The sequence below is a fragment of the Urtica dioica genome, chromosome 4 (assembly GCF_054948205.1).
Source record: "Urtica dioica subsp. dioica isolate 48M chromosome 4, U.dioica_male_clone48M_v1_H2, whole genome shotgun sequence".
Taxonomy (NCBI): Eukaryota; Viridiplantae; Streptophyta; class Magnoliopsida; order Rosales; family Urticaceae; genus Urtica; species Urtica dioica.
In genome coordinates this window covers 11,866,032-11,892,634 of record NC_142759.1, presented here as the reverse complement: position 1 = coordinate 11,892,634, position 26,603 = coordinate 11,866,032, and the positions used below count along the sequence as shown (strand labels likewise).

The following is a 26,603-nucleotide window of genomic DNA, read 5'->3' as shown; positions in this document are numbered from 1 at the left end:
TGATTCTAGAGATTAAATCCCTTGTTGTGTTTTCTATCTTTATTCAAATATTTCTTTTAGCAACAAAACCAATATCTGATATGATCCAATGAGTAACAAAACAAAAACAAAAAAATGTCAATGAGCTATTTCTTTTAGCAACAAAATCAATATATGATATGATCCAATGAGTAACAAAACAAAGAAATTTCACTCAGCTAATTTCAAATTCAAGATTTCAAACCTTCAAAGAAGAATATTGGGTTTTAATTATGTGTTAGTGTGTTTTACGTTGATTGTTTGTTAGTTCATGTTTTAAATGAGACTTTTGATGTGCCTAGCATAACAGGTTCACTAAGACAAAAAACGTTATCCGGTGCAACGAATGTCGCACCGAATACTTCAAATGTCGCATCTAAAAGTTTATTAGGTGCGACATTACCCGTAGCGATCCAGGCGGCGGGGCGGGGGGCTGGTCCAGGCGACGGTGGGGCGGGCGGGCAGGGGGCTGGTCCAGGCGGCGGGGCAGGCTGGGAGAGAGAGACAGAGTGAGAGATGGCCGGTGAGACAAAGAGAGAGAGAAATAGAGGGGGATGTACCAGGGAGGGCCGGCAGCGGCGGAGCGGAGAGGGACGGCGGCGGGGACTGGCTGATAGAGAGAGACAGAGTCAGACGGTGAGAGATGGCCGGTGAGATATAGAGAGAGAGAGATGGGGACGTACCAGGATGGGCCGGCAGCGGCGGAGCTGGGAAGGACGGCGGCGAGGGCTGGCTGAGAGAGAGAGACCTTGTGAGACGGTGAGAGAGAGAGAGAGTGAGTGAATGTGTGAAAAAAATGAGAAAAGTCGGGTTTAAAACCCTAATAATCATATTGGGTGCGACAATGTCGCACCCAATATGAAATCCCAGATCCAAAAAAAATATTCGGCGGGATTCGCTGACAAATTTAATTTTAAAACTCATTGGGTGCAACATTTGTCGCACCTAAAGGTATTAGGTGCGACAATTTCATATTAGGTGCGACATTGTCGCACCGAATAACACTAAACATTAGCGAAATTTTTAGTCATCCGGACGAGTATCCGGTGCGACATGTCGCACTTAATACCCTTCTGCACCCAATATATTAATTTGTAGTAGTGGTTGCACGTATAAATATTTTCATTTTAATAAAAAATGAATACGGTTCCGGGACTTTTGTCCCGTATCATCCGAAAAATGAGACGAAACTAGAATCTTTGTTTTGTACCACTTTAATTAGTGTCTATTAAATTGTATTTTTTACTTATTATGTAAGTTACTTAAAAATTAAAGTAGTGTGTCATTTAAAAAAATCAAATAAAATATATAAAAACTTTATAAATGACAAATAAAATTGGAAAATAGTATATAAAAATTATTCAAACATTAGAAATAAAAAAAAAATGAATAGATGATTATATTATATATTAAAATGAAAGCAAAAAGCTAAGAATTACATAAAAAAAAAAAAAAAAAAAATTCAAATGGAAATGTATGTATCGGCTCAATGGAATATGGTTACGGATTCATGATAGTTTTTTTTTTTACCGTTTCGGAAATATCATTTTTTTTGTAGAATTTGGTACGGAGGTAGGTACTTCGTTTCCCCGGTACCATTTAACTAGATTTAATTTTCGTTGAGGTTTCTGCTCAATCAAATATAAATTTGAGCATTTTTCCAACAAACTTGTGAAAAACGATCCATTTAGTGAGTACTTACGTATAATTGAATTGAGAACGTGGGATAATTCTCAATTCTTTTGGTAAAATACTTATTAATTTGATTGTAAATATAAAATACAAAATTGCGTTTGTGGCATAAACTTGGGACAATAATGAATGAAACATTGAGACATTATATATATATATATATATATATATATATATATATATATATATATATATATATATTGAAAATAAGAACACTACTCTTTCTCTGAGTATGGAAATGAAAACAAAACAATATATATATATATATATATATATATATTTTGTAAGTGCACGTTGATATCAGCTCTTCCTAGTTATGTGCAAAATGATAGCTAGGCGTGGCTTAGGTTGAAAGGTACTGCTTTCCTTACAATCCGGGGTGCGTAGTGTTTTGTGTGCTTAAATTGGAAGCAAGCAAAAAAGGAGAAGTGAAAAAGAAAGAAAAAAAAAAAGGGGGGGTGAGGAAATAAGAAATGATATCATCACGAGGAAGGAGTGGGAGCACGTGCACATGAGTTGGATTGGATGAGCATTACGTGAGACCATATGATCTCCAATACAAACCATGCATGCAGACAAAAATCCAACTCTTTGTCTGACCATTTTCTGCACCTATATATTTTTGTTCCCATGGTGGTGACTTAATTTTTATTTTTCTTCTCGCCCTTTTTTAAAACACAAACTTATCTTTATTCAAACGACCAACTGGCTCCAATAGGCGGGATCTCTCCCAAAAAAAAAAAAAAAGGGTTTATTTGGTAGTTCACTCAAACTGTTTTTGTTTTCTGTTTTTATTTTTATATAGTTGTAGTCTAAAAAAATTTTGCAGTTGTTTTCAAATAACTGTTTGGTAAGGATTTCGGTTTTTTTTATTCAGTTTTTTGTAATTGTAGTGTAATAATTCACATAAGAATTAGGCGTCGAGATATATACTAATTGAAAGTCTTTGCTGCGAATATAATGGTCGTACCTTTAGTAATAATGATTGTTCACAAGTTCATCGGAAAACACCGTTTGTCTTTGTAGTCAATACAACAAATATCAAATTGATAGGAGAGAATGAAATGTCAAGATGATATATTAAAAAAAAAAGTTAAAAAGTTAAGTGAAAAAATTAGAAAACAGCTAAAAACAGTTTTCTGATTTATTCATTAAAACAGAAAACAGTTTGAAAACTTTTTGAGTTGTATTATGAGAATCATCAAACAAACAGTAAATTCAGTTTTTTCAAAAAACTGTTCAAGTTAGAAAAGTCAAAAACAATTTTCAAATAAAGAAACAAACATGCCCAAAGATTCAAGAATTTAACGATTATGAACAAAAATTGTGGACTAGTTCTAATTGCATTCAATTTTTTACACTAATCCAAGAATAACTATCAGTCTCAAAGTCAACCGAAATAGACATGACCAAAGAAACACTTTATCTAAGAAAACATTAAAATTTCATATCAATGCTCAAACATCTCATTTCACATAAGTTTGACGTTTTCGGATTTTTCCACGAGGAGCGTGGTGTACACACACACACACGCTAGTTTTGTTTCCCATCATAACAAATTCCGCCAGATCAGAATCCAAAAATCCAAAAAAAAAACTTTGACATTTGTCTTTGTTAAAGTTAGAACGCAAAACAGATTGAAAACTTAACCGGATTTGCGATGTATAAAATTAGCGCGTGAAAGACTTGCGAGACAAGCAACAGAAATCGAACAAGATGAGACATATATATATATATATATATATATATATATATATATATTATCCTTGGTTCGAATCAATGTGATTCTAATCCAATCACATGACTAGAATGTCCTTGATCCATTATATGATGTTTGATTACAAGGTTTAGATCTACAACACTTCTCGCTGGGAAAGTCGATCGGAGAAGAAGACTCTTCACGATTCCGGTGATATCTTTCTCGAACTATAAATCAAGAACATGCCGCTCTTGATTGTTATATAAGAACTTTCACAGTGTTTCTCTCTAGATCTCTCAAAGCAATCTCAATAGTTGTTACGAGTGAATATTGCCATGTACAAAAAATGTACTTATACACCTCCTAACTAACTAACTCCGCTAGCTATCGATGTGGCGTCTTCTGATCTGTTTAAGAGGTTGTGATGTGGATACACATGCTCGAAGTCCCAATTTATCAATGCCTTCATCGATCCTTGCCCTAGGGTGATCCAATCTGAATTAATATCTAAAATTTGCTTGATAGCGTCTAGCCAATTTTCAGTCAAAAAAGATTATCTTAGGGACAACCAAATAATTTAGAGAACCACAATTTCCTCACCATCACCCACAAAGAACGGATTTGAATCGTTCTTGCCGCCAATTTTTCTGTTCTAATTGGTGAAAAATTTGAGTTGAATCTCCAAAGAAAGAATCTGATTCACTCATGTATTTACAGGGCCCATAATGTTACTTCACAATGCATCTTTGTGATTAAAAGAAGTTAGGACCATCCGTCTTGCGGAAATTCACAGAAAAATAATTATCGAAAGCTTCACATCATGGTATTTGCGACCGGCACTTGTGGAACATGAAAAATTCAAACTATGCTCTTTATCCGACACAAGACCAATAGTTAACCGCTTATGGGTCCTATTTCCTACCGCCCCGTGATCTCCTCCTTATTAAATTAATGTTAAGCAATATATAAGATATTACTAATGAAGAAACTATATTAAATAGTAGAACGATTACTCTCGATTAAAATTATAGCTCAATTTTCAAATATTAAGGATAATATTAAATTCTTGTCTACGTCTCGCTTGTGCCTTGTCTTAATTGAGCTGTTTTCTTAATTATCATATGTCTTACTCCTCCATTGAGACATATCCATATTAAATTTTATTTACATGTTGCTTCTAAATATCCATGCGGTTTAATATTCCTTTTTTTATATATTTAAAAATGCTTACCTGATATCCAATGGGATAAACAATTTACCAATAATATTATAATTAATAAACAATAGTATCTTAATCCTTGACTAACGACTTCCTCTAAGTCCTCGATACCCATACATGTCATTGTCATCTTCATCACCCAGCAAGCTCGGTTCAATGATCTAGCCACACTTACTTGTACCACCAAAAAAATTATTATTCAGGCTCTCAAGTGTTTCAGAAAAACCCCTGTCCCAATTTTACCTTCCAACCACTCCCCTCTGCAATATACCTCTTGCTTCCTTGCAATACATCTCTACCTAATAGCGATGACTAGCCACTTGAAAACCACTTCCCAGACCTTCAGTCAGACAGCTAGAACTCTAGAGACAACCGGACTCACAAAAGGACAAAAAGCCTCAATGTATATATTATATATTGCCCCATGGTTTGCAACAAAGTTGTGACTCGTAAGTTGTGACTATTCAGCTCCACTTAATTCCAATTATCAATTCCAAAAAACTTCGAGTACTTTACTATTAATTTATTTTTTATGGGGAGAGAGTACCACAACATTAAATAAGAACTTGTGCTTTCTTTTTTCTCCTTTAATATGCATGTTTAAATCGTCGTATATGATTGCCGTACTTATGAAACCAAGGGGAGATTTATATCTTTCTTTTCCAAAGATATATTGGTACACTATTCAGCATTTATATTATTTGAAGAATAAACAAATCCAATAAACTAGTTTAAGTTCTCTTAGCTCTGTCCAATTGGCATACACTAGTTGAAAATTAATCAACAACTATTTAACATATACTTGATTTTCAAGTAGACCATGCTTTATATATCTAATGTCTTACATGATTTGAAGATCGTGTCAACTTGTCTAGTGTTTGCAACATATACAGCTAATTTTTTAAAGGAAAAAAAAAAAAAGAGAAGTTTGTGTCTATAATATATGTGATTAAAAGTTGTAACCAAATAATTCTAGATTGTATGTTTAAAATCAAATAAAACTACGTAGGTTAATATTATATTACAGGTTTCATTCCAGACTAATTAATTCTCTAATGGTTGAGAATGACCTTATATGTCTTGCTAGGTTCTTGGCAAAAGGAAGATTTATATGAATATTACTATTTTAGCACAATTTTATCAAAATTAACTATAAAAGCAAATATTTACAAATTTATTAATAAATAATAAGTTGTGAAAATACTGCAATATTCTTAATAAAATAGGTCACAAAATTCAAAAATTTTGTGAACAATTGGTCACGAATATTTCTCATTTTTTAGCTGAGATTCACATTATAAAATCTTGGCTAGCTGAGGATTTTTTAGCAACGTTTAGTAATCACATTCCACCTTTTTGTTTGTAAAAGACTAAAGAAAAAAAAAATCATTTGCCACGAGGACTAAAACTACGGGGATCGTTTTAGTTGTGTATGGTTATTGTGTGGCATATCAGAATAAATAATATATGTATTTATCTGTTAACCGTTCCTGATTACACGATTCACATATATAAGGTGTATTTAAAAAAAAAAAAAGGACCAATTTTATAAATCAACAGGCCATGCCTAGAAAATATATATCGTCACATATGTCTAAATTTATATTACATATATACCACGACATACAAATAATTGTGTCACTCAAAATACAAATCATGACATTTTTAAAAGTCATTGTATTGAAGATTTAACGACATTTAATTACGTACGATGACATGTAAAAAAAATGTCACTAAAAATATATAACAACGTGTTTACACATAGTCGTTGTCTCCAAGATTTGACTACATTTGATTGTCGTCGTTAAATTTATAAACAACATTTTAGTTTCTAATTTCATTATATCTTCCAATGTAACATATGCCGACATTTTTATATGAAATGTCACTTTACACATAAAATGGCAACATTTAATTATAAATGTAATTAATTTTGTGTGGAAAAAGTAATTTTCTTTTTTTAGTCTCCAACTCCTTTGAGATCACCTTTTCACGTACAAAGTGAAAATCTATTTCAACATGTTTAGTCAGCGCAAGTTTAAAACCAAAGCAGTAGCTCTTATATTGGTCCTGTTTGGTACAGATTATTAATCTCTGTTTTTGTTTTTTAAAAAAACTAAACCGTTTATTTGTGTTTGGTAAAACAGTTTTTAGAAAAAACTCTGAAAACGATTTTAAAAATTGTACATGAATTGAAAAAGCTACAAATCCTAGCTTTTAGAAAAAAAACGTTTATGTATCCTATATATAATTACTTTAATATCTTCACTTGACTGGCTTGTACATCATTTGTCCTAATCCCTTATCTCACTTTCCAATTAGCCACGCTCTCTACTTTCCTCAGGGTCTTGTTTTTATTTTTACTCAGCATGCGCACATCTCTGAGCAAAACAAACAAAAATGTGTACTTAAAAAACTATTCCAGCCTTTCAAAAAAAAAAAAAAAAAAAACTATTCCAGCAATGTTGCCAAGTTTTATTAAAAAAAAAAAATTTGGTTAGCATGAAAGATGACCAATTATATTTACGCATTATATTAGTTTTTCTTGTCATTTATTATTTAATTTTTAAAAACATGTCTATTTTAGTCATTTTACTATAATATATTTATTTTACCAAACGCAAAATCAGCTTTTGTTATCTGTAACAACTGTTTTATAAACAGTTTACCAAACACATGTCAGTTTAAAAAAAGAAACAGTTTTTTCCAAAAACTAAATCTAAAAGCGTTTTTTTAAAAAACAAAGTTATGCCAAACGATGTCATTATCACACGAAGTAATCTCAAATAGGTAAGACCAAGTTCTTTAAAAATTCATCCTAATAATAATATTTAAGATTCTTTATATTATTTTGAATAATTTTATTTTATGAACGTAATTCAATTTGCAAGTTCTTTCCTTCGTAACATCACAATTATTGAATATAACATTTTTCTAATCCATCCATGACCATTCCATCAAAACAATGCCTTGGATATATAAGTACTGTGTTTTGAATTATTTCTTTTCAGGAAACAAAGAGATAACTTTGAGATTGTAAGTGTTTCTTTTTCTTTATACTAAATTATAAAAGAATCTGCTAAAGTAATGCATGGAATATACCCAAATGATAGAGTTTTCTAATGATCTTTGTCGTAGATTCGAAGCTCTGTTATTCGCTTGTATGCAAATATGTGTTATATATATCCATATCCATGATAAATTTGGCTATGCAAATATATGTGTTAAACGAATATAAAGTTAAAATTAAAATTTGGTTGTTGGCATGAAAGCTGAAACTTGAGTTTCATTTTTTTTTTCTTCCATAAATTAAGGCTTGTGAGAAATATCAAAGCCTTTACCTTTTGAAGTGACCAAAAATGCTAGTATGCTAGGCGATAGTGCAAAATAATGAATTTATAATAAGATGTGAAAACATTGAAGCATGGCTGCGAGAGACAGACAAAGAGAGGAAACACGTGGGCTTAGCCGTAACAAGAGCAAAGGGCTTTTGTAAAATACTAATTAATTTAGCTCTCTAAAATAAAATGTAATTAATATTTGTATAAAATTTTAATACAAGATGTAAAAAAAATATATATATTAAGGAAATGCCGGGAAGAGCCACGTCTTCACGTCTTCATTTGCCTGATTGGAAGTGGAACCCACTTCAAATTTAAACATCCTATTCAACACAAACAAAAATTTTAAAAATGGAAAATTAAAAATTAAAAATTTCCCCCTAAAAACGAGAGTCGCCCTTAAGACACGCCCTGACTCTCTTGACCCGAATTGTTCGGCTGGGCCCCACTCGATTCCTGCCGCAACCAATCCTTTTGTCGTTTCTCATAAATACCCCTGGGAATGGTTTCATATTACAAAATGCCACCTCATCTCAAAATTGCGTTTTTCAATCATAAACCATCTACAAATAAGTAACGGACACACTGCGAAAGAAGAGAGAAAAAGCCATGATTTTGATCACCTGTTGTAACCACTTGCATGTTTTCTCACAGCGAAATAGAGGCTGTGGAAAAAAAGTAAAAACGGTTTTAAATTAAAGGGTTTTCTTGGAAATGAAAGTTTTGGCTGAATCATTGAAAAGAAATCAATTAAGCTGAACTGAAGGAAAGGACAGGTAGAGAAAGAGAAGGTAATTAACACAAAGAGCCATAACTTCTGTTAATTAGTCAAATAGTCTTTCGAAATTTGTTAGAAAGCAGTTTATGTTACAGGACCATTTATTCAAATATTTGACCGCAGAAAAAAATTATAATAAGAGGCTCAAATAAAATGTTCCAAAAATACATTAGCTTTCTTTGCCTTATTTGATTTTTGTTCACTTCTGCATGAGTCGTCGGAGCTTGGCAGCAAGTAATTAATTAGTGAAGTGAGACTGAGGGAATTAATAATAAACAGTGAAATGATTTACAATTTTGTTTTACGCTCTTATTTCAGTGTCATACTAAAAGCATCTCTTCAAATGCTACACTATTTTACCATGGATTTTAACATATTATATATGATACAACTTTTACATCAAAATTTAATTTTTCAATAATGTTATATTATATTTATACCAAATTAATTTAATTATTTATTAGCTATATTTCTAATATGAAATATATACACTTAAACTATTTAATATGAATTAATTATACAATGCTTAAATATTACATTTGGTGTAAAAATTATACATAATATAGAGTTTCGGTGTTATCATGTGGAACCAAGGTTTGAAATACCGAGCATGACGTGTTATCTCACTTTCCGTGCACGCTTGGGAGCGGTCAAAACATCTCACGCGATATGCTCCCAAAATCGAGCAAATACCGCTAATATCATAAATTTACCGTAAATACAACAAATTTATCGCAAATACAGCATTGAGTATTGTTTTTATTTCACTCATAGATTCTTGTAATTTATCATAATTATAATGCTATTATAAATAATAAATTAAATATCATTAATTGGTTATATGTAAATATAATATACTAGGTTATTTTTCAAATTAATTTATTTGTTACTCGGATCTTTTTGCGGCTACCCTGCGGTAAAAGTATATCACGATCACGGGGTATTAGTAAAGTTAGTCGTTTATTGCAGTATATTAGCGTCGGTATACGAATTATTAGTAATCAGAGATGCACTATCAGTGTGATAAGCGGTATTTTAATCATTGATTAAAGAAGTTCTATAATAATCAAGTTCGACACAAGTGCGATAAGCGATATTTTAATCTTTGATTATAACACATCAATTTTATTAATAAATTTGTAGAGTTTTATCATCAGAGAAGATCTAAAAGCGTATTATGTAAAAAAAATAAAAAATAAAAGAAAAAAAAATCAAGTGAGTTTAAAAATTAGAAAAATAAATGCATGGTGTTAGGGAGGTGACATATCTAATAATTCAGCACAACTGCACTCTGGGAGAGATACTATAAGGCTATTAGTATTAGCCAAGCGTAGCTAGCTTTGATTTAATGGGTTTAAATAGGTGTCACACACCGTACCAAAGTTCAAGGCTATTAGTATTTTTTTTCTTTTATTTTTCTTACGTGAAAATATGTGTTATTTTCATGAATGAATGAACTGAAGTTGAAGTTGAACAACATATGATTTATAATTTTAAAATTGGATGGTTTTTGGAGAATGGAAAAAATTGGGACATGATGATCATAGAAAGGCAGACTCAGGCTGTTAATCAATTCTAGAAGGGAGAGAGAACATGGGGTGTTGGGACCCAAAGAGAGAGAGAGTGGTATGATCAGAAGAACAGAAGACAAAGGAGAGAGAGAGAGGTGTGGGTCCCACACACCGCCCATGCGCACGCTGTCTTACCAGAACCGAACCCATCATCGATCCGATTCCTTAGACCTAACCCTAACCCAATACCCACACCCACGCACACACTTTTACTCTCTCTCTCTCTCTCTCTCTCTCTCTCTCTCTCTCTCTCCTCATATATATGTCAAGGAAAATAAGAAAAGAAAAAAAAAAAAGAGGGCCAGTAGTAGTAGTAGTCACCTTCTAAATCAAAACCCCCTCTTGTCTCTCTCTCCTCTTTTCTCTCTCTTTCTATATGCGATGTGTACCCAATCCATTCAATGATATTCATTCACTCTAGACACAGAAAACACACCCAAAAACTCTCCAACAATCAAGCCTTCTTCAAACTACAACATATCCATAGTCTTGTTACTTGAGAGGCAGAGCCGGAGAGAGAGTGATAGAGCATCACTTCAATACTAGAACTAGTATCAGCAAAAGCGAGATCGATGAGCGTTTTCGGAAGGTGAAAGAAAGAGGAAATGGACAAGATAGCAACTCATCATCAGCCCTAGCTAGCTTCGGTTTCAGCTTCACCTCTCTCTCACTCTATAAAACCCCCTCTTTTGTACTTTCTCTCCTTTTCATAGTTTTTAGCGCAAACACTCTCTCTCTCTCTCTCTCCGTCTCTCTCTGTCTGTCTGTGAATTGAAATGGATCCAATCGCGGCGGCGCACGGGCGTCCTCTTCCGCCACCGTTCCTGTCAAGAGATCTGCATCTGCACTCACACCAATTCCAGCAATTCCACCACCAGCAGCAGCAGCAGCAACAGCAACAGCAGATTCAGCACCATCAGCAACAGCAACAGCAACAGCCAACCAACTCCGACGACGAAGAGTCCAGCGGCGGCGGAGGAGCAAGCCGGGGACAGAAGCGCGACCGAGACCGCGACGACTCCGCCGCGACGGGGGACCACAACGACGCCTCTGCCGCCGACATCATCACGCGCCGCCCCAGGGGCCGCCCAGCCGGATCGAAGAACAAGCCGAAGCCGCCGATCATCATCACGCGCGACAGCGCCAACGCGCTCCGGTCGCACGTGATGGAGGTCGCCAACGCCTGCGACGTCATGGACTCCATGTCCGCCTTCGCGCGCCGCCGCCAGCGCGGCATCTGCGTCCTCAGCGCCACCGGCACCGTCGCCAACGTCACTCTCCGCCAGCCCGGCTCCCCCGCCGGCGGCGCCGTCGTCACTCTCCACGGCCGATTCGAGATCCTCTCGCTCTCCGGCTCCTTCCTCCCTCCCCCCGCCCCTCCCGCCGCCTCCGGCCTCACCATCTACCTCGCCGGCGGCCAGGGCCAGGTCGTCGGCGGCAGCGTCGTCGGGCCTCTCCTCGCCTCCGGCCCCGTCGTCATCATGGCCGCCTCCTTCGGCAATGCCGCCTACGAGCGCCTCCCCCTCGACGACGACGACCAACAACCGCAGCCCGGTCCGCTCTCCGCCTCCGATCCCGCCGCCGATAACAACGCCAACGGCCAGCAGATGATTCAGCAGCAGCAACAAGACTCCCCGGCCATGTTCCACGCCGGCGGCGGAGGAGGACCGGCTCAGAATCTCTTGAATTCGTGCAATTTGCCTACCGACGCCTCGTTTTGGGGCTCGCCGGCGTCGGCGCCCAGGCCGCCGCCGTATTGATATGACGCAACAACGGATCGATGTTTGTTCATCTTCCAAACTTTTCTACTTGTTATCTATTTTGTCAGTTTTTTTTTTTTCATCATTCTTCTTCTTCTTCCTTTCTCATAAGTTTTATTTTTCTTTCCTTTTTTATGACTTTTTTTTACTCTTTTCCTTTCCTTTTTTGTGTTTTCATTAATTGGAGATGTTAATTAAATGTTGAGGGTATTCGTGATGATGAAGTGGTACTACTTCTGCTTCTATTACTACTAGTGCAACAACTGCAACTCTTTTTTTTTTTTTTTTTTTGAATTAAGGAGATTATTAATGTACAAATTTTCATGAACTTGTTAAAATTGTTTGCTTTTCATTTGTTTATTATTTGTTGTGTGCGTTGTCTGAAATGGTTACTGACCGACTCCATTTGACGGTTACTTAAAGTTGAAGGAATTCCACACATGGGATGGTCATCACATTGGTGGCAATATTCATAACTTTTTTTTTTGTTTGGGGGGTGCAGTTTTTCTTAGCTATGCCTATAAATCTTGTCTGCTAATCATTCATTACTCTTACTTGTAGGAGAATGATATATTTATATATATAAGAAAAAATCAGCATATGAGTAATGAATCTATTTTTTGTAGTTGCGATGTACAAATATATGCCTTATATTGTACTCAAATAGCATTATTCACTATATCCGCTCCATAACTTCTTGCACTGAAATGAAAATAGTCTATTTTTTATTTATATATATTGTGGCATAAATAACAACTAGTGACTGACTTGACTGCATCTAGTATTAGTACTACTTAGTTGTGATATCGAGATGGTTTTAATTTTTTTTTTTTTTTAACTCTTGAGAGAATAAGGTTACAGAAGTTATGGGCTTTGGGTCGGTCTCTCTCTCTCTGACTGACTGATTAGGGTTTTGTTATTTAGAGAGAGAGAGAGAGAGAAGAGCATTGGGTACAGTGTCACACGTGCGCTGCTCCGTTAAAAGCTCCTTTTCGAGGCAGGAACAACAACTACAGAAATGCTCAGGCCAAGCCAAGCCCAACCCACCGTTGAAAACTCTCTCTCTCTCTCTCTCTATCACTCTCTCTCTCTCTCTCTCACGTCAACACCAGAGAAGTACAGGTCAGGACGAGGAAAACACGTCTATTAGGTAAAACAATAACAGCCTTATTCTTATTTCTTACACTGTCTCTATGATATTCTGGCTCTCTCATTGATTTGAAACCCTAGCTACCCCACTGCAAGTTTAGAACCCAGCATTAAGAATATATATTGTCCTTGTCCTTGTCCTTCTGTTGTAAGTTTCATTTTTTCTCCTATAAGCTTTTGTTTGTTTCTCTTGAGTTTTTAGCATTATTACACTATAGCTATGTCTATATATATAGAACCCGCATAATTACTGATGATATCGATCAGAGTTTTTCTCTTCCCCTATATATATATTCTTTTTAGAACATCAACCAGACAAAAGCTTTATGCTACTCTAGCTAGTAATTTTCTGTTTTCGATACAACTATTGTCTAGCTAGGATTAGAACCAGATATGGCCATTTTTACCTCTCTTCAACAGTGTTTTTTTCTTTTCAAATATATCTTTTTTTTCTTCAAAAAAAAATAAGGACTTTGATTTTATTGCGTTCTTCGTCTAATACTACTTCTCTTGCTGTCTGTTGATAAATTAATATATATAGAAGGCTGACTTTATTCTTGTACTTATTGCATTCGTTGATTTAAGGTTGAAGAAGTTAAGGTATGATCGTGTGCCTAGAACTTAGACAATATTATCGGGTTAGCTTTGCGATATGCATATGATCATTATTAGGTGGACCATTATATATAGTGCTCGATCGAACTGATTCATGATTATACTTTACAGTTCATCATGATTATTATCAGCATCACTTTGATTCCTTCAAGTACACATTGGTTATGACTACAAGTCTATAAATATATACTAAGATTCTAATTACTTTTCCTTTTCCGCACCCTTTTAACTTTTTTATTTGCATTTGGATACATACAACTCTCTTTCTTCACTTTCCGTAATCACTTTTATAACTAGTGCTTGAGAGTGTTATTTATGTGTGTATATTTATATTATCAGTACTCCAACTTTCTACTGGACATTCCGAATTGATCCCCAGAAACATGTTGTTACCCGGCTTTTATTTATTATTATTATTATTATTATTATTATTATTATTAGTAGTAGTAGTAGTAGTAGTAGAATGTTGTTGTTGTTGTTGTTGTTGTTGCATGTAAAGATATTATATGTTCATATAAAATCATTTGTGCGCCATATTAATTTTCATATTCTGATCGTAAACTGTTGGATAGCTTGTTTATAGCCACAAAATATTTGGATGATATGCGTATAAAATGGCTGACAATGTGATGATGGATTGTATATGGCTGACAAATACATTCATCTGAGATGAATCATCTCCATAAGCTAAGATAAATTATAAGGATTCATAGATTGATTTATAACCATTTCCTTAAGTACATTTGAAATTCATCTTTAATTTTGCCATCATATATAACTATTGTGTATAACTTGTGTGTGTTAAGAATCCTATTTGAGTAAGAAATTAATGTGTAATTGTAATTTGTAAACATACACAACATCTCGAGCAAAAACTTCAACCCAACGTATATATAGACATAATTGAAGAAATTCAATAACTGTGAACATGATTTACATCATAATATAATTATTATGTGGCCTGCATTGCTAGTATATTATAATATTCTCACGATTTCAAATTTTGATATATCTGCAATTGCAGAACAAAACTATGGGGCAAGGGAGCGAAGGTAGGATCTATTCTTTGTCAGATACAATTAATCATTGGGATTACCATATAACATCTTATTACCGAAAACCATTGATTTGAGAAATTAACAGCATATACTTGCTAAAAATATCTAGCTAAATCTAGATCTACGGATATGAAGTGAGTTAATAAGCTGATTGAAACTGAAGGATTCAAATTGCCATAGCCATGAAGTATTTAAATTTGTTTTTAATGGCCCCTTGATTAATCTTGCCGTATTAGGCCCCTCATGATATGGCTTCACCAATGACCATAGGTCAGTCCATGATGTAACATAGTATTAGTATTGGAGAACAAACTTCAAATAAGCACCCCACTGTAAATATAGACGCCCAAGATAAGGGAACTCAAAAGAGCTCCTAAAGACTTAAGGTGTATAGTGCACTTGAATTTGAAAATCTGTTTTCTTTTCAAAATGATCAGGTTGTTGATGCATCTTAATATGTTTGGAATGTTGCGAACTAGGAGAAAGCGTGTAAAGACGTTTGTTTCGTATTTTTAGCTACTTATCCAACTTACTTGGTTCGACAATACTACTTAATATACAATTAGGCATGACGTTTTTATCTCTGAAATGATTGTACCTTGTCATTTGGCCACGTACTATACTCAATATGTCGTTTGTAGCCAGTACTCAGTCATTTGCGTAACAATTTTCCTACTTGGTTATGTGTGGGAGTATGGTACATGGTGTTGACATTGTCATTTCAGGATGCAATGTGAAGGGAAATAAATTAATAATTTTTACGGCCAGAGTCGTCAAGTTGAAGGGGTTTCAATAAAATGGACTGGTTTGAGATGATTATTCAAACGATCAAGATGCAAACTTTAGTTCTCTTGAAGGTGTGTGAGCGGAAAGCAGTTTATCATGTTCGGTTGGAAAATTGTATTTTTCTTGTCCGACATGAAATGGTCAATCACATTTGCCACGTTGGTTCTCTCTCCAATCAAGCACGGTGACAGTGAGAAAGCATCATGAAAACATGATACAAAAAAACAGTTATGATGGAAGATATACTTATATTGGAGTAAATAAAAGGTTTTTATACGATTTAATTTAATAGATCCTAATTACGAAATCCTAAAATTTGCATACAACGTAAAAGTCCAGATCTGAAAGTGAGAATGATCAAAATAACCTACTTTGATCCACAACGAGAGCAACAGAGGAAACATTTCTAGTTATCCTAGACAACAAAACTTAAATTAGCGGAATTAAGTTTCTCCCTCTTGATCTTTTTAGGCAATACAAGCTTCGTGGAAGAAAAATCTAAGGTGATGGGTTGAGAGAAGATCCAATTAATCGATAGAAATTCTCTTTGTATAGACCCGCCATCATAATATATTGAGAATTTACCTTTTATTAAACTAAACTATCTTTTTGGTAGTTATATGTTGGCCACACAACAATCTTACTTATAAACTTATGTATGGGGCTTGATAGATTATAAGGGTACAACATGCTCTCGTTTGGCCCATGTATCATCGTCTACCTCATGGTTTATAGAATAGACATAATTGCGTATGGTATATGATAAATCCATCACAAATATCGTTTTATCATAAAGGCTTATGAAAACTTATAAGAATGGTAGCGGTTGTGCGTCACATAATAAGTTTTATTAACCTTCGTTAGTAATTTTATTGATTAACGATAGTTAATTTTATAAGCGATGGTCTTCGACTGACAAGTTTCTCTCAAATGGACGTCGACATGGATTCTCGCAAGAGGAATGACATAAACGATGGCGTACAATAAGCAAGAGAATCACCAAACAAGATTTAACCAAACCAACTTCAACTCAGCTTCTTGCCGCCGCAAGCTCCTCAAAATTATCATCCTCCGGAGACAAACTCACCTATGTCGCTGCTGCTGCCGGAATCGCGATTCGCTCGGCCAACTATGACTCAGTACAATCATCGCCAACCTCAGATAAGAAGAGAAGTTGGAGAGAGAGTCGTGATCTACGCTAGAGCTCGGGGGTGAGAACTCGTCCAACATATCTAAACAATCATCTTCTTTAAGTAAAAAAATTAAACCCCTTTTTTGAACGGTTACAATATTAGCTTTTCAAATTTTGGTTAAATCCGCTTACAATGCGAAAAACAGGTTAAAAAAATCTCATCTTTAATTGTAGGGTCTATTAGGAAAATAGCCAACTTAAACGTTTGACATTGCTAAATAGCGAACGTTTGATAAATCTGAAGTAAATAGTCATTTTCATGTAATTACATACATAAATCTTAGATAAATAACCACTTCCATATATTAGGTCACGTCATTATTTATGGCTATTTATCTAAGATTTACCAAACGGTGACCATTTAGCAATGTCAAACGTTTAGGTTGCCTATTTTCCTAATTTTCTGTTAATTGTAACATACTAAACCTCAAGAGTATTTTCAACCCACTCTATTTTGAAATGAGCTCAGGGATCAATGGAGCCGAACATAAAAAAAATGATTAACCTCGATCAATTTTCACTTGGAAGGGGTGAATGGTTTAAAACCGAACTTCGAGTTTTAAAATTAACAAAACTAAAAAAATGGAGTTAATATTTTCTACTAATTAGATTAATTTTTTAAACAGTCATTTATATATATATATATATATATATATATATATATATATATATATATATATATATATATGTAACATCAGGGACGAAACCAAATAATTTAGATTAGGGGGGACTAATATGCAAAAATAAGTTTAGGGGGGCTAATTTATAAATTTCTAGGGTAAAAATGTAAAAATTTATGAAAAATGGGCAAAAAGTGCCAAATGAAAATGGAGGGGGGTGGGCTTGCTGCGACTTCGCCCTTGTGTACCATTGAAAACGTACAGCGGGAACAAATAAAAAGAAATTGTGCGTAGTATGTAGCCATAAAATTTAACCAGCTTCGACTATATAACACTAGTTCACAAACAAACAAAGAAGCATAAAAACAAAATAAAAACACAACTCCATGCAACAAGTTTGACGCATCAGTTTTTAACGTCTGGCTGTTATCTGAAAGACCAGGACAAGCTTTCTTTATCCTGTTTGTGTAAACCAATATCCATCACGCTCAACAAACATGTTCAAAATCTTTTGAATTAAACAAAAAGAGCAATAGTAACATTTCAAGAAGTGCACAGAATAAATTAAATTTCATTAATTATTCGTATCAATTAATACAAAAATAGAAAGAAAAAAAAAATACTAACATCAATCATTCCAAATAGTTGTCGAACTTCAAAAAATAATTGAACATATTTCTTTTGAAAACGTGAAACTAAAGGAGTGAGAATGACCTAGCCCTCAAGCAGCTACAACCTTTTTTCTTTCTTCTCCTTGTTCTTTTCAGTTATTGTACTTCCTTCTGATCAGCTTCTTCAATCAATCATGCGCGGCTCGAAGATAAATAACTAGACAAGGATTACAATCTGAAGCTCTAGCTTCATATATACACAAGACAAAATTGCTCGAGGCAGTCACTCAAGCGTTCGTTGAGCATGAAGAACAACATAGTTATAAGCAACAAACTGCCTGTACATTCAATCTCCCCTGAAATACACCATATTCATCAACACTCTATCCGAAGCCGACGCATTTCAGAGCGGAACGTTGGGCTCGAATTCAAAATCCGGCGAGCCAGAGTCCTAATATCCTCCCGAGAACAGTCTCGGGAAATGCGAATCAGTTCCCAAAGAGCACCACCGTTTATCATGTCTTTGGCATTTACTTCTGCAAATTTTGAAGAACACCAAAAAAAATAAAAATTAAGTAGTGTGTTTCTACAATATCTTTAGTTTTCCATACAACTCCGTAGATGATGTAAAAGTACCATGTTGTGCCAAATGGCAAAGCGCAAGTTCGAGGTGGCGCCGAATTGGTGACGCCTCGTTGTTTGCGTTCTGTACGATCCAAGAAAGTGCACCGTCCTCTATCAGAAGAGACTTCCCAGTTTTCAGCCCTACAATAGAATAGTTTAGGCCTTGTTCGTCAACCTCATTTACTTGAGCAGAAATATTGCAACATGAAATTTGAGAATTTCTGTTTATAAGTCTAAAGGGAGCGAGATCTTATACTCTTAAAGTGAGGAATGGCCTTACATGACTTTTAATATACGGTTTTGATCAACATAAAATAATTGGACTGTATCTAATATACTATTTTGAGTATAACCAAACGCTCAATGTTGCTTAATAGGTGGGAATTGATTTCCCAACGTACTTGTCCCACCACAGCGCTACAGCATTAGTTTTCATAAAATTTTATTCCTATTTTTTCATTACCTTGTGTAGACGAGCGAGATTCACATTTTGCAAAGTTTGCGATTCCGCGAGCAACTTGGGAAAGAACATCAGGATGCCCACATCTAACGATTCCCAATAAAGCCTTAATACCGCCTTCAGTCCTCAGTTTGGTTTGTAGTTTATCTAATATATGTATGTTTTAAAAATTAGCTAAAAAGAGTACCAAAGAGAGGAAGCGGTCAACCTTTTCAACAAAAAAATAAATAAATAATTAGCCAGTACTTAAGAAAACATTGTACCATTCCCACACAGATTAGCAATGGCTCCGGCGACCATGCGGAGCGTTTGAGCATCATCAGCATCCGCTGCTGTTATAGATAATAAGCTAATTCCACCTTGAGACATTATGAGTTCTTGATTGGCTTCTGTTGATACGAAAAATATTTGGCATTAGGAGAAAAGAGAGGGTGAATTAACCAAAAAACAGAATACAATATACACACACACACACACATATATATGGATAGTTATCAATATTACCATTCATTGCAAGATTGGCAATCGCACCAGCTGCCACTCTACGAATGGTTTCGTCTTCAAAGGTTCTCAGAAGCATCAGCAAAGACGTTAAGCCACCAGCTTCAACAATCCTTTTCTGATTTGATTCTGATTACAATATATGATGTGAGAACAAATCTTTTTTTTTTTTTAATTTTTTTTAGCAAGATTTCAAATCAATTTTCATTGAACGAAAAGAGAATTTGAATCATATCTGCTAATGATAAATTCCGTAGCAACAAATTGATGAGAGGAAATCGATAACCCACCTTCGGCTGCAAGATTGGCCATTACTTTTACAGCATGAATGCGAACATTTAAGTCGTCTGACTCGAGCAATGACAAGATTTTTTGTAATCCAACTGTCAAATTAATTTTGCAGAAACAAAATCAGAAATGACCAGTGAAACTGGTTCAAAATGTATGATAGATTTACGAAACCTTGTTCGAACAGCATGGAATCTCCATTACTGTCTCTAGACTGAAAAGGCCTTAGTGGAGACAAGGAAGGATCTACTCCGTTAAATCCATTTCTAGGTGCAGCCCTTTCAAGACACTTCCTCATCTACAGAATTTTTTAAATCAAGCACGGAACATTTTCGTTAAGTTTTAGGTTATGTCGATGGGAACTAAAAAAACTGAAATCTAGCCATTATTTTTCTATAAATGAAAAGAAGAAAAAAAATATATAGGAGATTATTAAAATAATACTCGAAACCCTTAAAAAGTAGTTGATACCAGCATCAAGAAATGTGACTCAATAAGTTATACCTGATCAGCCTCGTACGTCACCTGCAATAGTTGACTTCGTAATACGATTATTTCTTCTTCAAGTTTCTTCTTCTGGCGTGTCTCCTCCTCCAAACTACTTCGAAGTTTGAACATTTCTAAATCTCCATCTTCCTAAAAGCATCAGGGAATTACTTAAAATCTGTACTCATATGATTTCCAATCGTTTAAAGATACATGTCATTATTACCAAGCAAAAGAAAAACAGGATTTTCAAGAAGAAAAAGACACCTCTGTTTGCATATGATTCCCAAAGTGTCTTTTGAGATTTTTCACCTCCTCCTCAGCCATCTTTCTAAGGCTCATTTCATTCTGAAGCAGTTTTTTTAACTCAGCAATCTCATCGGAGATGGCATGCCCAGGACCCTACATTAACAAAACCAATCCCCAATCAAAACATGTGATACGAAGAAGTGCCAAAATATTTGAAATGCAAAACAAACCAATTGACAAAAAAATAAACTCATGAAACTTTTGGCGCACAAAAATTCTATTCATATCAGTTGATGGTCATTTATTATACTTCTTTTTCAAAGTTTTAATTCTAAATATCAAGATGTCTGCAAAAAAAAAAGTGTATAAAATTGTTCCAGAAAAAAGCATTACCTCTCCATTGCATTTACCATTAACTAACCCACCATGTTTGTTCTTCTGTTCGTTTAGAACCAATTTCTCCTCCAACTGCTTAACTGTTTCCATGTAGTCCATCTGGCATTTGAGTTTCTCCTTCTACAGACAGACAGAGACAGAGAGATTAAGACTCTCAAACATAAATGGGTAAGAACTGAAGCTCCGAGTAAAGAAATCAAATTTGGAACTTCTAATCTACAATTTCCATAAAAGAAAGACTCGACAAACCTCAAAAGCGTCAGCAAAGTTCTGCTCAACCTCGGCAATCCGGATTTCTGACTCCAAATTTAATTTTCTAATTTCATCATCAAAAGCTTTTTGCCGCCTTTCATTTTCTGCAATCTGTTTGTCGAGCTCAATATCAAGCCTTCTAGACAAACTCTTGTAATCAAACTCCTCCTTTATCTTTAACATATTTTCCACCTTCATGGCCTGTCAAAACATCCCATTCACACGACTATTGATAAGCTATTTAAAAAGCAGTTATGTACACAGAGTATACATCCAGATCCTGTTCAATCATAACAGTTATGTACACAAAGTATACATCCAGATCCTGTTAAATCACAACTTGTTATGCAATCACCCATGGCAGAGCGTGATATAAAAAAATTCCATCCAATCATTGTATGAGAACTTACCCTTTGTCCAAAGAGTATGGTACTCGTAGTTTCTCCTCGATGGCGAGGTGACGGACCTATTGTGACAACTAGTGAAGTCCTCGCAGAGCCTGCAAAGCATTAAGCACGTAGAAGGTAGAAATTTAGACTGAATGATCGATACTCGAGAAGTGACATCTTGAAAACCACTTAAGATAAGGTTTGTATACAGTGTATAAATTTCACCTCCAAACGAATCTTTAAGCAATCTTGTCAACTTTGAATCACGAACTGGGACGTGGGCACTGTTCTCTGCAAGGGCATTTATGCACTTTCCTAGAGAACTAAGAGAGAGATTGATAGACTTAGCTTCCTCCAACATATGTCCCTCACTTCCTGGAAAGAAAAAAGAAAGTGCAATTTTAACAGCAAGTTAAGAGTACAAGGCAACTAAACTAAAATATCATTTCAGAAAAATCTATATCAGATTATACAATATCAAAGAGGTCAAATAAGAAAAATACTCATATATTATAAAAACAAATAATTAGGTAACTGGCTATATTTACACTTTCACATTGCTATATAGCCACCCTTTCGTAAATACTAGGTAAATGGCCACAAACATGACGTGACATTCCTGGTTTGCCCTTTCATGAAATAAAAGGGTGGGGTATTTACGTCAATTTACGCGTGTAAATACATGGACGTGGCCATTTACTTAGTATTTACGAAAGATTGGCTATATAGCAATATTGAAAGTGTAAAAATGGCTATATACCTAATGGACCCTTATAAAAAATAAATGAACCACACCCATAAGAACTGGACAGTAATTCATTAAGACCTCTATAAAACAGTACAAGGCATCAAATGTACAATTCTCATATACAAAGACGTGTATCATTTTCACGTTTCTAAGAACTGAAAAAATAAAAAATAAAAAGAAAATAAAAAAGAGAAAGAAGAAGAACTGAGAAAGAACACGAAACTACACACGTGTAAACAGAGCTGATGTACAAAAGATAGTCGCAAGTTTGGATTTGCACCTGACTTGTGTATACGCTCTGAACCAGCCAAATCTACCACAACAAGTTTACTTTTCCGAACAAGGGGCTTAAAAGATCTGACTGTGTGAGAGGATTCTCCATTTTCACTCGAAAGATCGTTGTCTCTATCCACAACACACCTCCTAACATTTACCTGCACTATAAAGAATCTTAAAACGTTACATGAATGCAACTATGCCATAACGAATGCAACTTGTACATAATAGTACGCATTGTGTAATTAATTACATGCAAAGTATTTGAGCAACTAAGAAAACAGTGCGATCATCTCACCATCAAAATTGCATGACTACGAGAAGATTCAGTATTCAACTTTGTGTTAGCTGCAATACGATGTGTTTCTCCCAATCTCAACAACTCCATAAAATCATGCTGATCCCGGATTTCAACAAGAGTTGCACCCGGTACCGAAACATCACCGGTTCTTGGATCTTCCACAATCGGTATATTATCGTTGGATGGATCAAGAAGATCTTGAATACTCTCCATATATAGCTACGTAGAAAATAAAAATATACAAAACGATCATCTAACCATCAAAATTGTGAATGCCACAGGTGACAAGTATAGAGCTGTTACAAAAAGAAAAATGTACCACCGCGTGAAAACTTAGTATCAAAGAGTAAATTTCATAGTAGTGTAGAAAACCTGTAAATAAGAGACGGTGACTGAATCAGATTCTTGCGATATATTTTCCAAAACATCTTCCATTGAACGGACCATTATTCCACGAAGAGATGTATCTTCCTCTCCCAGTCGTCCAAGCGTAAATGTTTTTCCCGTACCCGTTTGACCATAAGCCATAATAGTCCCATTGTAGCCATCCAAAACACTCTACAGTGAAATGGAAGAGCGTTAACTTGTCTCCAGAATCAGCAAAACCAAAATACAAAGTATAAACTGGCGGAAGACAGACTATATATAAAACTATATTCAGTCAAACATGACATGAACTGCCAACAAGCCTACAAATCCAAAAGCAAATACTTTCTGGCTGAAAGTGACATGGGTAAGAAATTTCACAAACCTCAACAACCGGCTTGGCAACAACTTCATAGACACGTTTCTGCGATGCAAACTCAGTAAGAACCTCGTCAAACTCGTAGGTGTCTGAATCCCAATTATTCTTTCTTAGTTTCAGCCGTTTGAGCTGAGCAAAAGAAAAGGCCAAAGTTCATTTATGGACCACAACCAAACCACTCCCAAAATTGAGCATGACGCCAAAAGCAATTGAACCAATTTCAGAAGAAAAGAAAAAACAACTACGGTACATAATTCCATAAACAACTACCGGAAAGAATAAAAAATTAAAAAATTAAAAAAAAAACAACAAAAATCACCTCTGGTTGCAACTCCACACAATCAGCAAAATCCGCATCAGTCGCGGATTCTTCAGCATTTCGCGGCCGTAATCTCACTGCCACTCGAACTCGTCCAGGTACTATTTTTCGATAAAAAAAAAAACCATAACATAATACAAAAACTTCAATGACAACAAGTTCAAAATAATACACACTATACTTTTAACTAACCATTCTTATAAACGATCCCCACACAAAACAAACTAGGAAGCCTAAACCACCGATTTCATAAACCTACTTTTAACTAACCATTCTTATAAACGATCCCCACACAAAACAAACTAGGAAGCCTAAACCACCGATTTCATAAACCTCCTAAAGACTCGTCCACTACCACTCAGAAGAAATAAAGAGAAGTTTCTAAAGCCTATAATCGAGAGTGAGTGGAAGAGCGAGCGAGAGCGAAAGGGAAAGAAACCAACAGACCTCCGGCGGCGAAGGAGGCGGGACTGCTCCGGCGAACGGCGGATCCGGGAGAGGAGTGTGAGGGAGGGACTTTGGACTTGAACGACGACGTTCTGAAGTTGAGCGGACGGTGATCCACCTTCACGGCGCTCCGGTTGCTACCACCGATGCCGTTCCGGTGACCGTTGGAAGCCATGGCGAGACTTTACTGCGTCGCTTCGCTGGGTCTCTCAGTTTCAGTAGAGGCTCGAGAGAGCGAAGAAAGTAAAAGACTGTTTGCTTTGCTTGCGGGGGTTACAAAGGAGAGAGAGAGAGAGAGATGGGCTCGCGTGGGACCAAAATGGACAAAGAGTGTAAAAGACAGAGATTGGGGTTTTTTTGGGTCCCACTCCGTCTAATTTCTTTTCCTTCTATTGTTGAAATACTTTAGAACTTTTTGCTTTGTAAGTTTTTTAACGTCACTTCACTTGCAATTGGTTTGTTTCATTCAACTTTCTAGTTAATTACGGATTTAAATTTGTGGTCTTCACTCTTAATTTTTTTTTAATAACTTTAACCGCCTCCACCTCACTCTCTGTGCCTGAAAATTCTCTGTGAGCAATAAGCACAGTGTCTATTTCTTTCCGAGGGAAAAAAATAAAAAAAATAGTGTCTATTTTATATTTACTTTATTTTTTTTAAATAATAATGTATCCATTTTTCTTTGTTTAAAGTATTTTTAATTTCCACATCTTTGTTAGTCCTATAATCCTATTATTGAGCATGTTTATCAATGGAACCCCAAATATTAGTCCTATCATCCTATTATTGAGTATATCATTTTTCTTTTACATATACGAATATAGGTTGAAAAACAAATGGCATGTTTGAGAGATGTGAATTAAGTTTCCAGTTATCAATCTTTATGATTATGTTGATAATGTAGTATAAAAATTTAATGTAATAAAGTATCCTTTTGCAAATTGTAATTTTACGAATTGATTAGTATTTGGTTTATTTTACAATTTAGTCATTAACAAAAAAAAAAAAAAAAAAACAAGTCAAGAAGGACCACAATACCTTTATTTTTATTAGCTCACATTTTCAAAATAATTAGTTATTACCTCGTGAAGAATGACCTACCGTGAAATAATAATTGAGGGAGTATTTATGAGTCTTGGAGGTCATAGAGGTAGAGGTGTCTTGGGCGAGAAGGCAAGCTCCATGACAATTGGGCAAGGTGGTTTGCTCGCGGGACAGTGTTGTACGAGGTCTTGGGCCCGCCGAGCAAGCTTGAGCTAAGGGTTAGGCCCGTTGGGCAAGCTCTGGCGATGCCCTGAACCCATGGACGAGGAACCGAGCCCGCGGCGAGTCTAAGGGCGTGGCACAGGGTTCTTGGTGCCAAAGGGCGTGGCTTGCGAGGGCTCTTTGCGCGAGATCTTGAGGTCTTGGTGTCGAGACTATCGTCTTTGGATCTCGGCCTTGATCTTGTGGGCCAGGAGAGCTGTCTAGGACCTTTATGTCGATCTTTGAGTCGGAGTGTAGTTTTCTTGTAAATAAAATAATGGCATACCTTTCATGTATATGGATTTCGGTCATTAAACTATTACACCTTGTTTTAATTTTGCTCCAAAATAAACTTAACTACAAAATTAACCCCTTAATGGTATATTCGTGATATATTTTCTCTCTATAAAAATGAACATTACACTTCTAAGAAAATGAACACCGCATATTTATAGCAATCAATAGAGCGCGAGTTTGCTTAATTAACAGTACTTCTAGTTATTTGAGCTTAGGTGCATCCTAATTTATGTTGAACATCGATAAAAAAAAAAAAAAAAAATCATTAAATTTACGTTTTTTTAGTTTTCGAGAGTTTTTGACAATTTATGAATTTTTGCATTGATTTATGACACAACTATCGCGTTAATTGATCTCAATTTAATCACAAATATGGCCATTTTATTCTGTTTATGTTTGTTCTTATTTTTCTTTTCTTTTTTTGGAAAGGCAAATTAAATAAGGTATATAATTTGAGGTAAGAAAATATTA

At 35.3% G+C, this 26,603-nt stretch overlaps 2 protein-coding genes across 2 annotated transcripts; one reads left to right on the top strand and one right to left on the bottom strand.

Annotated features, from left to right (window-relative positions):
* The first annotated feature begins 10,616 nt into the window (after window positions 1-10,616).
* Window positions 10,617-12,433, top strand: AHL22 (AT-hook motif nuclear-localized protein 22). The gene has a single exon (XM_089613367.1). The coding sequence runs from the start codon at window positions 11,095-11,097 to the stop codon at window positions 12,076-12,078; it is 984 nt and encodes a 327-aa protein (XP_089469493.1). The 5' UTR covers window positions 10,617-11,094; the 3' UTR covers window positions 12,079-12,433.
* A 5,606-nt stretch (window positions 12,434-18,039) lies between these two features.
* On the bottom strand, window positions 18,040-24,859 carry ARK2 (armadillo repeat kinesin 2). Its single transcript, XM_089611593.1, has 19 exons — window positions 24,591-24,859; window positions 24,144-24,244; window positions 23,831-23,953; window positions 23,452-23,637; window positions 23,077-23,298; window positions 22,783-22,936; window positions 21,980-22,129; window positions 21,776-21,864; window positions 21,363-21,566; window positions 21,111-21,233; window positions 20,736-20,870; window positions 20,487-20,618; window positions 20,157-20,280; window positions 19,985-20,077; window positions 19,698-19,823; window positions 19,457-19,582; window positions 19,197-19,340; window positions 18,746-18,874; window positions 18,040-18,645 (listed from the first exon to the last, which is right to left on the bottom strand). Exons 1-19 carry the CDS (start codon window positions 24,763-24,765, stop codon window positions 18,485-18,487), a joined length of 2,697 nt encoding a protein of 898 aa, XP_089467719.1. The 5' UTR covers window positions 24,766-24,859; the 3' UTR covers window positions 18,040-18,484.
* Window positions 24,860-26,603: the final 1,744 nt, after the last annotated feature.